Source organism: Bombus huntii, chromosome 7 (assembly GCF_024542735.1).
Source record: "Bombus huntii isolate Logan2020A chromosome 7, iyBomHunt1.1, whole genome shotgun sequence".
NCBI lineage: Eukaryota > Metazoa > Arthropoda > Insecta > Hymenoptera > Apidae > Bombus > Bombus huntii.
In genome coordinates, this window is record NC_066244.1 from 9,840,122 (window position 1) to 9,852,617 (window position 12,496).

Consider the following 12,496-nt stretch of genomic DNA (forward strand, 5'->3'; position numbering starts at 1 on the left):
CAGATTCGTATCTCCAATTAACCGTCAAAATACGTTTCACCGGGTCTCAATTAATAATTAATATAGAAGCAAGCCTGATAATTAATATGTCTAACAATGAATAATTAATACATAAACATGGTTAATGATAATTAATATACAAGCACGAAAACGCCTGGCTTCTCGAATCAGTTGTTCTGCTAATTAACCCTGCATGATGTTAAAGCAGCGCCTAATTAGCAATGCGTACCTTTTCTGAATCGGTGTCCGAATATATACGACCCGGTCGATATTCCGGCGGCAAATACGCTCGAGCAGTTTCGGGCGGTGCAAGTTGCAGCAAAACTCTACCACGTGGTGTCAACTCCAATGTATGGGGAGTCACCACCGGTCCAGCTCTCGAACCACCCACCACGCCACCGTCTGTAACAGATTTTCATGGAAATTATAGCGTTACCACGAGAGAGTAGATATTCTGCCCAACTATGTGCAAGGCAGTATCTATTAAACAAGCAATTTTGTGGAAAATTAACGTTAGCTTTTATAAGTTATTATGTTCATTAAGTTCTGCCTAAATATAATGGTCATTAGGAATAAATGCACTAACAATGTATTTCAAAGTTCTGTCTAAATATAATGGTCATTAGGAATAAATGCACTAACAATGTATTTGAAAATTATTTATGTTCGTAATTTATATCATTCGAAGAACAGCTGTTCAATTAAATTCTTTTTTAAACAGTTATCTATCAAATTAAACATAGATTATACTTTAAACAATAAATATTATTATTACTATTATATATATATATATATGTATTATAAATATTATTGTATTACACAATAACATTATTTATTAATTAAATATATTTATTTGCAAACATAAAATACAGCAGATCAAACAAAACAAATCCATTTGCATATCTACAAAAACCGAGTAACTTCTCTGAATGTGATAAATCTCAAAGAGGTTATTTGTCATAACTGACACAATTTTTGCAGAAGTATGACTCCGATTGTAAATGGGAACAGCGAAAGCAATTCGTTGGAACAATTTGTCGAAATTGAGGAAGTTGTTGAGGAAAAATTAAGGAAATCTTAAGAAACTCTTTCGTTCAGTCGATTCCAGCAATTTTATCCTTCATTGCTACTGCTATAATCCTGTTCCTTTGATTTGCTGCCTCTATTTCCGTCATCTCGAATCCAATCTAACTCCGGTACGTCTAATTTCTGGCTGATTCAACCGGTAAAATTGTGAATTTGCATTTACAGTCGGGTTCGACCAATGATCGATACTGCCCGATTTGTTGCTTCGAAATTTTCTTACGCTACTTTCCGGCAATTTCTGTGTAATAGAAATGTTAATTATTTTTATGAAATTTCTTGGAAATACAAATTGAATTTTTGTAAATTTGCACGATATGATGCAAATAATAGGCGGTGTATCATATTTTATTTTATGTTTACGAATAATATTTTGATTAAGTTCATACAAAATTATAATAAAGAGTTTATGTTGCCGAGAGTGTTGCCGTTTGATAACATGTTTATATTGTTTCTTAATATGGCAGACACGTAATGCTTATTGCATGGTGTTTTGGAATATAAAATTTATACGACTGAATTATGAAGTATTGACACAATACAGAGACAGTTCTTTTAGAAATTGTACTATCTTCCATTTTATTACTTTGTTATTTTTACAACCCGAATATCTTAATTTTAGTCGTCGTTTTTATCCTTCATTATATTTGGAATATTTATTATTACGCTAAAATATTTTATAAGTTATACTATACAGCGAATAATATAAACAACGCATAGGCTTTTAAAATTATTATTTTCTATTAACTAGGATTTTCTATTAACAGTTGAAAAATGTAGAACCGCTTTTACGAATCGGTTGCAATATATTAAAGATACCTACAATTTCCCGTTTTTTCCCGACGATCAATTAAATCTTAATGTACGTTCTGGACTTAATCACTCCTTTATTAACGCGTTCTCTATTGCGTGGACTGCCAATAATCGTAGAATTTATTATCACGTATTCAATTCGATACTAAAATGAAAGCCAGAGCAACACCTCTGTTAATAAAAATCGACGTTTGCCATATTTTGGAAAGAATTGTACACTTTTAGTTAATAAAGAAACGAACATTTTTTTATATTTTCGAAGGACATTGTACTTCTCTTTTTACAGCAGTACATGTACTTTTTAGTTTTATTTTCCATTTACTTTAAAAAGAGAAATGTTACAAAATAGCGAAGTCAATCACTGTACCCGAAAATTTTGAATCGAAACCTCTGCTGGAATACCGATAGCTGGTCCTTTGGCGAGAATTGGACCATTTAAAATAAAAAATTCCATTTCATCCCTGAGCCGGAATCTATTGGCTAAAATTCGACGTGAAATTTTCTTTAATTTTAATGATCGCAGCGATCGCAGTTATTGATATTATAAATTTTCTTTTTAAGAAGATCAATTTTCAACGTTTCTAAAAAATAATAAAAAAAAAAAATCGATCGTTAAGAAACATGTAAGATGAGTTTCGGGACAACATACTTCCTCGACGAAGGAAGATTTTAAAATTTTGTTCTCAATTAGATTTATTTGATATTTATTTAAAAAATCTTACGCACTGAAGCTTCTTTTTCACCTCGCTTCAATATTTTTTTACGTAAAATAAACATGAACATATTTGATGCATGCAAACATATATTTTTTTTTTATTATTTAATTTGTACTTTACAATTTGTCCAGCTGAACATTCGCTAAATTTTTCTAGCTTTATTGCTAATTAACACGTGGATGGCTACCCCTGGCGGAATACCATCTTCGAGTATACAAACATATTTATTCTTTATATTATATTTATTCTTTAGGCCATTTATAGCACTGTTCTGAGACTTGACCATTAAATCTGGAACAAATCTGAAGATATATATAGAAATTGCAAGATATTTAAGTATATTTCACAGACACCACAAAAGTATAAAAGGAGTTAATTATCCACTACATTAATAAATCTCGATATTCAGTGGACCACATTTAACGTTTACAAACGATTCACATTGTATATTAACTCTGTGTATGGCATGTGTAACATATGTTTACAGTAAATATCCCGCAACATTTACATACACCTCCAGATTAATTTCAAATTTTACCAATATCGTTCATGATAATTGCGTCTCGTTACAGTGTCAATGAAATTCCTATACGTTTTACACAACAAATACGCAATATATATACACGAAATTTTCTCCAAAGATTAAATACGCAGCTCGACGAATCGAATACGAAAGGCCGCTGGTTGTTTAGCTCGTTTTCGCCAACTATTCGGACGACGAACGATCCGTGCAGGAGTGGCATCTGTCCTTTAACCATTGCTGTAAATCCAGTATAATTCGCCATTCGACCGTTAATTTCGCGGGTGTCACGGACATCAACAGACTAACGATCACTGAAGCGTCTTGACACAGCGAACGTTCTCCCCTAGCTATGACCTAGTAATTTAAGCATTCATTTCTGCCTAGCCAGAAAATACTTTCCGCCCCGAGAAATTCCGAGGAAATTGAAGCGCGCCTCACGGGTCAGAAATAACGACTAGAACCGGCTTTCTGTTTGCAACTTAAAACTTAAACTCCATCGAATCCGGGATGATCACTAAAGTTTCCAGCGACGGAGTTTCCGATCGGTTCAAGCTTTGCGATTTAATGTCGCCGCGACTAGGGTTAATTTTCGTTCGATTCTGATGGCCTTGAATTCTTTATTGGTTCCTTCGGCTTGAATAATTGCGAACAAAGTTTGATAGCAAAAGATGGAATACTATTTGGTAGATTGTTCCCTGGTGGAATGCGGTCAGTTTCTCCGCAGATTTCCAACGATCGAATCGGATCGATCATTCTCCATGGATTGGTGAAACCGAATATTGTATTTTAATTAATAAACAAGTTTGATAGCAAAGGATGGTACGTCATTTGGTAGATTCTTTCCTGATGGAGTGTGACAAGTTTTTCTGCAGGTTTCAAAGGATCTAATCGGATCGATCATTGTCCATGAATTCGCGAAAAGAAATATTACATTAAAAAAAGTAATTTATATATTTAGATCATATAGAGGTGATTTAAATGTAATTTATTATGTGCAAATATGGTAGATATATTTTTGAAAAATAATCAAAGTAATACATCACGGAAATTAAAAATCACTGTTGACGCTTCACAGACTAAACATTTGATTGATAATCGTGTTCATTCAATGACCAGATATTTCTCTGCATCGAATATTTTTAAATTACTTGGCGATAACGAGTGTTTTAACTCTTTTTCACCTTCTATTGTAAGTATTTCTAAACGTTGAATAATTTTTATCGAATAAACGACGACGATAATTGTCATTTAACTCTTCTCTCACTTCTTCGGATAATTGTAACTTATACAATCACAATTTTCTGATGTAAAAATTTATATTCTGAATGATAAATAAAATTCGATAAGTATGTAGTTTCACAGAAAGATCCAGTAATAATAATCAAAACTATTTAAAATATATTGCTTATTATGTAATGTTTTAGTCTGAAATCTGTTTGGACGTTTAAATTCTAAATATTTGCGACGCTTGAAATTTGTTCGTTAATCCTAGAGGAGAAAAAATCGACATTACGTTGCTATCAATCAATTGGACACAACGTGTGCATTCCTTGTTGCGCAATTTTTCAAGTGCCCTCTTGTCCGAGTAGTCGAATTCAATAAATTATTACAAAACACTGATCGTTGATGTGATTCTCGAAAGAATTAGAGCGATACGAGTTATCTTGCTTCTATCACTACTCAGTACATCTATCAACGTCCGGTTTTATAGCCATTGTTACGATGTTCCGTAGAGATACGTGTCAGACGTTTCTAATCGCCAATCTCTGTAAACGTGCCGACTAACCGCAAATTAAACCTTCCGGGAAGATAAAACGGCCGAATTACATGCTCTCACGGAACTCAAATACTGTTAATATCGATTGTACGTAGTATATTTTTATGTGAGTATATATGGAGTGTATACTTTTTATCAGACAGCAATTTCAATATATATAATATTTTTAAATAGAATATTTATCGTCTTTGTTTACATCTTTCGTATAATGTATAAACATGAATTTTGATCAATTTTTTATCTGACAGTTTTTTGTCAAACAAATAATTTTATTAGATGCTTATTTTTAACACATTGTTTTCTTCATATTTTTCTATTAAATATCATTTGTACATATTTTGTTTCTCAAGAAATCATAGAAATTAGTTATCAAAAAGTATATAAGTAATAGAATAATTCAATTACACGGAATTCCATTTAATAATAACGATTGAACAATGATTAAAAGCTATGCATAATAATTGATGTCTTAAAAGTCTTAGGTCTTCATAATGGCGTTTTTTGTCTGAAGTCCTTATGATAGGCTTTATAATTATTTAAAATGCACGTGTAATTTTCTTTACATTCAACCTGTAGTAGAAGGTGCTTTGTTATACAGAGCTTTTAGCGCGATTAAACTCGGTTTCGTACCATTCCATCACTTTATATGCTTCAATAATTTACTCAAATCTATTTTAGGTAAAAGCTCAATTTTTTTTTTATCTATTTCTGCCTTTTAAGATAAAACGAAGAAGTAAGTTAAGCGTTAAAATGCTTTGAGATTCATAGCTCTCTCTCTCTTTCTTCTTATCTTTACACGTTTTCTGTTATCAATTATTCTATATCTTAGATCTAAACAATATGAGCAATAAAACTATCAAATGATAATAATAATAATAAATCTTGAAATAGTCTTAAAAATAGTCTCTAATTTTTTATGTTTCAGTCTTACTTTCATGTTCACGTTAAGAGCCGCTTCTAAAGTTACTGAAAAAAATCTGTAGGTATAAAACTAGGACCAAAAATCAGCCATATCAATAACAATTATTTTCCAACAATGGAAAAATATGATTCGGATGAAAATGTCTCGAAGACTTTATGATTACTCGAAAGGTTTAATAACCATACATCCTAGTTGATGCAGCACGAATAAAATAAATAATAGAAACAAAGAATACTTATTCCATATCATATTAATACATATTCATTTTTCATCGTACAACTGTATAAAATCTAATAAACAAATTATGGTACATCCCATATCACTTGAACCATTGAACTATCCTGTTCAATTAAGGACCCCTTTTCGTTTGATCTTGATACGACATTCCATTACCGAGATATCACAATAAGGAGAGTACCGTAATTCTTAACGCTTTACTCCGCTCTCTCACTCATATCATCGTACCTCTCGCAAGCATGCCTTCCCTGACCTGCCTTATGTTCACTATCTGCGCGCTGGTCACTGACAGACGCTGAGTCAGTAGTTTTTTTTTTACTTCTACTACTATTACTACTATTACTACTACTATCCAACCGCGACGTACGCATTTCCAGGAAGAAAAGTGGGTCAAGGCGTTTCCTGGAATTTCGACCGCCATTCAGCATGCTCTGCATATTAAATGTTACGCTTCGAAATCTTACATCTGTACAATCAATTGGGATATTATAGTCAAATAAAATGTGTATCCAATGGCGGGTGTTGATTTATCTTCCGAGTAGGTTCATTTTCGAAATTAATTACTTACGATGGTGCGTGTTCGTTTGAAGTGTATTTAACTCCTTCGTGATAAATTGCGTTTCTGACATGTCATACCTTTCGCAGCCGTTCATTAGTAATGACAGTTGCTTAACTATTTGGTGGAAAATGATGTATCTGACACGTTACGTGACACGCGTGTCGAAACGTGCAATGAGGTATGAGAGCTGTCATTTGATGGTAAATAACTTTCAATGAACTTCTAAAATAACTTAAATAACTTTTGTTATTAGCGAAATATAATTCAGTTTTGAAACGATGCAGGTAATTTGTTTCTTCTTTTTCTCTATTTTTCAGACATTATAGGTAATTATTTTTTGACTATTGTTCACTGATGGATTTGAGATTTCGATGAAGCACCATTAGGATTTAATTTGGATCTTAAAATAGGCTTGAAGATTTCGGAATTGCAAGTTGTTTTTATAATTTTATCGAATGTAAATTTATTGTAAATATACGGTCAGCGAACACGAAGAAATGTTATAATTGTATTAAAGAATCAAGATATAAATATATCGGCAAAAGAAAGTAATTGTAAGTGTTACGTGGAACTGCATAACTATGCAAATTGGAACTAATTACATTACAATGTGACGCAAGCAATATGTCAGAATACATTGCGCCAGATGTGAAATGGTTCAATATGTGCAGCTAGACATGTTCATGGATTGAAAATGATAGTTAAAAGTATCTCAAAATATTTTTTTAGAATATATGTAATATTCAAGACTATTTTCTATGTATGTAATGATAAGAAATATAATAAATAATATACTATGCGAACTACTTTATACAGGGATTTTACATAACGTTTAAGTATCAAATATGTATATATGTATTTTGGTAAACGTATCGCTAAAAATACATATTATTGAAAAATAAACAATTATAATTAACACACTTGTCGACATATTATTTGTTGCATAGAAGTTATACCGTTAATTGGTAAAATGATAAAATTGACTTAATTATAGCTGTCAGGTATCTAACGTTTAGAACAATTCTTTGAAAACTAACTTTCCTCTAATCATCGATTTAAAACTATCAAAAATATTATGCAGCGTGGATGTGAGCTTTACGACGTCGTATTTCCATGAAAAATTTCGTAAGCAAATTTTTGATAGTAAAATATGATGGGTTTTCGACGATAAAGCGTGTTCTCGTTTAAAATTCAGTCCTTTGAAATAAAAAACGTACAGGACCTTTACTAATCATTTTTACTACCTGAATAAACGTTCTAATATTTGTTTCTACATTTGTTTCTTGATGCAGTGATTACAAATATAGATAACAAATATTGATAAATTAGATATAAGATAACAAACCAGTACATAAATTCCTCTATAGTTTAAGCTATAACAAAACAACAGCGAAATTGAAGTATAGATTTATTTCGATCTTACAATCTGATTGCCATCGTTCTGTACAATTTGTACATTTTTCCTCTCATTTTGATGGCAGCTTTTTAATTCAATTTCTACAAATCGCTTCAATCTTTCAAACTTTTACAAATCGCTTATTTTAGATAAGTTCACGAAGCCGTGTAAAAAATGATGGACTGGCAGGAAACAGATTATGTATACATATAATTACTTCTTGTTTGTTGTTGACTTGTTGTTGACTTTAAATATGATGTAACGTGTTTAACAATAAATTACTTAAAGCGGTATATTTTCAATGTACTTTCATTTTACACGTAACATACCACGTGAATAAAGAAAGGAAGGAGTATGAAAGCAATAATTCAACGATACAATAAATATTATAAGGCTAATACTATAGACTAATGCATAATAATATACATGTATTAAATAATTAATCGAACGAGAGCGAGGGATTATAGCGATTGAACTGTATATTAATTACAGGGTAATTGTTAGGTAACAAATATTTAATATTTTTAATAAATCATTGTTATTAAGTATAATAAAACGACTCGCTATTCGAATTAAATTTGAACTCACAAATGCACAGGAAACCAAACCAAATTGAATAACGTTGTAAACGCACGGCTGCAAATCAATTTCTCAAAGTTCACAGTGACACAAATATTTCTGTTCCGTGCATAATTATTACTTCGCGTCGTTCTCGCATACCCATACAGAAATCAGATGTTCTCGTTGCTTTTCTACTGGGAGGAGAGAAAGCTCTCGCAGCTTCTACATGCGCTGGCTTCGCGGTTACAAAAGAATACCGAAACGTACGACTTTTCAAACGAAGAAAGGCAAACACGAGTCGTCAGCTGCCTTTGAGAATCTGCAAGCTGTTCTGTGGCTCGTTAAATTCCACCAGCGAGATTAAAACTTCAACACCCTTCTTCCATCGCCAAGACCCATGCATCGGAAAAGAATTAATTTAAAAGCAGGGTCTTTTTCGTGAAAGGCAAGATTTTCCCATTGTTACAGGCGAGATCCTTTTTTTTTTTTTGGAAAGGACGAAATGCATTTATGCATCTTTTTACCTATCACGTAAAAGTGGAGTTAATTGATAGTATTCTGCCGTGTGTCAAGATTTAACGTCGTACGTACGTTTTTATCTCTGCACGTAGGTGAGTTTTATTATTTCTTGATAATGCACTTATGATAACGGATAATTGAACATTAAATGCGAAAATTGATATGGAAGTATATAGGATGTCCCGTAGCTAGTGGTAGAACTGGAGGTGATTCTACGCGAGGAAATAAGTCGAAAATATAAGGCGTTTCCGAGGAAATCGAATTTGAAAAAGTGTGCATTTATTAAAGATTAAATATTAATTACAAAGGTAAATAACTCGAACGCAATATAGTTTCACTTGGAAGTAATAGCAGCTAAGCAAATTTTAAAAAACAGTTTAGTAAAATACAAGGAACTGCAGTATATGAAAACAGATGTTCTGCAGGAAATAAGAGCTTGAGCTATGTGAATGTTTAGAATACGTATGGGTACGTTCTAGGAGGGAAAAAAGGGGATAGAAGCTCCACAGCAAAAAAATATCCTTCTGAAATACTACAAAAGAGAATGATAGAAAATACATTAAAAAATTATTCGATAGAATTCTCGAAAGAAACATTGCTATTTAATGCAACAAAAGAAGGCCATGCAAGATATTAATCACTTCAAATATTTTCATAACATAACTTATCACAAGGGGGTCATATAAATAATAGTCAATTCTAAAGAATCTCAACTTTTTAATTGATGAAGTTAGTATATATATTACTGTTCATAAAAATGCTTCTAAAATGTAGATCTATGAATTAATGGTAAATTAATGATCAGAGACAGGTCTATCTTTTTTATCATTATCAATCAACACGCAATATGTACATTTTTGTGTAAACGATTTAGTACTTAACGAAACTTCATCGATCCCTATTTCCACTATCTGCTCATTTATTTTCATCCCAGACTTAAATTTAATTCGCATTGACAAAGCATATGTAAATGTTACAGTAGCTATACAGGTGTATCAACGTCTTTTGTAGTCATCGTACGAAATTAAGAAGACAGCACGAACGACGACAGAAGCGACCAGGAAACGACAGGCTCAAGATTATTTTCGAGATTCATCGGAATACCGGTACTACGGCCATCTATTTCGCCGACACATTCTCTTTGCGTGTCCGCGTCTGCGTGTGTAGATCGCATGGCCAGAGCGGAGAAAGATGAGGACGTATCTCGATGTGTTGTGTGTGCAGGCCTGGGCATTGATGGATAGTCTTCTGAAGCTCTTTCTCTCTGTCTCTCTTTCTCCCTCTTTCTCTCTCTCCTCCTACCTATTCACCCTATTAAACGCTATCTACTCCACTGACCATTCGAAATCAACCCCTCTCCGTACATTCCATTTTCACCCCTTTCGAACCGCCACCATTCCGGATTCGAGAGTTTCAGCAGACATGTCGTAGCTCACAGCTAATTTGCCATTCCAGTGGACGTCGGCGTGCATTTGCAGCCGACAGAAGGTTGAATAATAAAGACGTGTTTACGAGGGAAAGGATCTCTCTTTCCGGAGAGCGGAATTTTCATTCGTAGCAGCCGACTCGACGGATCACGCCTCGATCGAGAAAAGTAAAGTAAAAGAGGAGCTATGATACAGCATCCAACGTTCAACTGGAAAACGAGTTTAAACGAACGATGTGGAAGTTTTCTAGATAGCTAGACCACTCCACGATCGAGTGTACCGGCCGTGAAATAAAAAAAGTCGCGAAGACGAGACTTGGAAAGCAGGCCGAGTCCCTTTGAGATTTTTTTTTTAGTACGAGAGGGGTTAAGATGAAACCTGTGTGGATTTTTCTTCTCGGATACGTAATGAGATACGCGGAGACCTGGATTTGACAAACACGGGGCTTGAGACTCGATCTCAAGAATCGTTTAAATTTTATCTTCGTGTTTGTTTTTTTCTTTCTTTTTTTTTAGTTAAGCATACACATGTAATTTGTTCGTGTATCCAATTCTTGAAGATTTGTTTTTTGGTTCATTTGCAAATAGGAACGGTTCGAAAGTATTTGATATCTTTTTCTTGTTGGTTTCTTATTTCTATGAAGACTTTATTTCACTGTACATATTTGTAAGAAAAAACACTGTTATATAAATATTATATTTCATTTGATATTTAACATTAGGATATTTAATAAATTAATCAATGGAATAAAATATACCTTTATCGTTTGGAACAATGTTTCATGTAAAAAGAACATAAATCCTCCTCTTTACTAATTTACTGAAAGTTATTATAGATTAAATATGAAGTAAAAAACACAACGTAATACCTTGTTCCCATTGTCTCTTAATTGATAATTATAACGAACTTCATTAACATACTTTTCATATAATTTTTATATATATTAGATTTATGTAACTCTTACAGATAATATCGATTTTTGCATCTACAGCAATAGATAGATATTTAGTTTCTCAACATGTTAATCAACATTCTTGGGAATGTTTTCTGTACATTCCTCTTATCGTACAATATTTCAATAGAACGTAACTATTAAAATGTTTCCACCCATTTATAAATTTGTCCCTTCCCAGAAATTTTTTCTTTAAATTCACAGTTAATGCAAATGACAAGCTTCCATCGGTCCAGAACGCAGAACGTTTTTGTAGCATTAATAATTGAAATTAAATAAAATTATAAAAGCATGAAAGAATCGTAAAAAGGAATTATGCTCTTTGTCTCTCGGAGCACAAACGAATTTTTTAAATGAAATTCCGCCATGTAACAGGAAAGTAGAAGCACCAAATCAGATTACAATTTCACTTTCCTATGTGAATTATGAATTATGAATGATACATATACTTATATCGTAAAATTACATAACATAGAAGCACATGGAGTTTGAATTTCATAGGTTCAGTGCACATCTTGAAGGTAATCCTCGCATAATTTCCATCCTTCCATTAACAAAAATAGTGCTATTAGCAACGTAGATGCTTTGGATAAAATTTTTAGTTAACGTTAACAGAAATAAAAAAGAATGTAAAACACACATATACTACTTCATAAGTATTTGGACACTTTTCATAGTAGTGGTAACATTTGTTTAAAAATTCTAAAGTTTAAATATTTGTAATTATTAATTTTGTTATTGTTCATTATTAATCCTCCATAGACAAGCGTATTTTCCATGGACAACCAGACTCGTTTATGTCAATGTCTAATTTATTTGATTATTCTAAGCCTTTAAAGAAGCTAAAGAAATTCCGAAAGACTTATTGAATTATTAGAGTTGGAAAAATTATTTATATGAGTAGAAAATTGGAATTTACGAAACATTTGTAATCCTAAATGATGTTCCATGTAAATATCACAACATTTGTGTTCCTTCTTTATATTTCAGACTAAAGAACAATTTCAATAT

At 32.4% G+C, this 12,496-nt stretch overlaps 1 protein-coding gene across 6 annotated transcripts in view; it reads right to left on the reverse strand.

The window, feature by feature from the left end:
* Positions 1-12,496, reverse strand: part of LOC126867991 (uncharacterized) — a 148,628-nt gene that overhangs the window by 32,585 nt on the left and 103,547 nt on the right. For all 6 annotated transcript variants that reach the window (XM_050623101.1, XM_050623102.1, XM_050623099.1 and 3 more), the window contains exon 4: positions 230-402. In XM_050623101.1, coding sequence (XP_050479058.1) covers positions 230-402 — 173 coding nt within the window. The remainder of the gene's footprint in view (positions 1-229; positions 403-12,496) is intronic.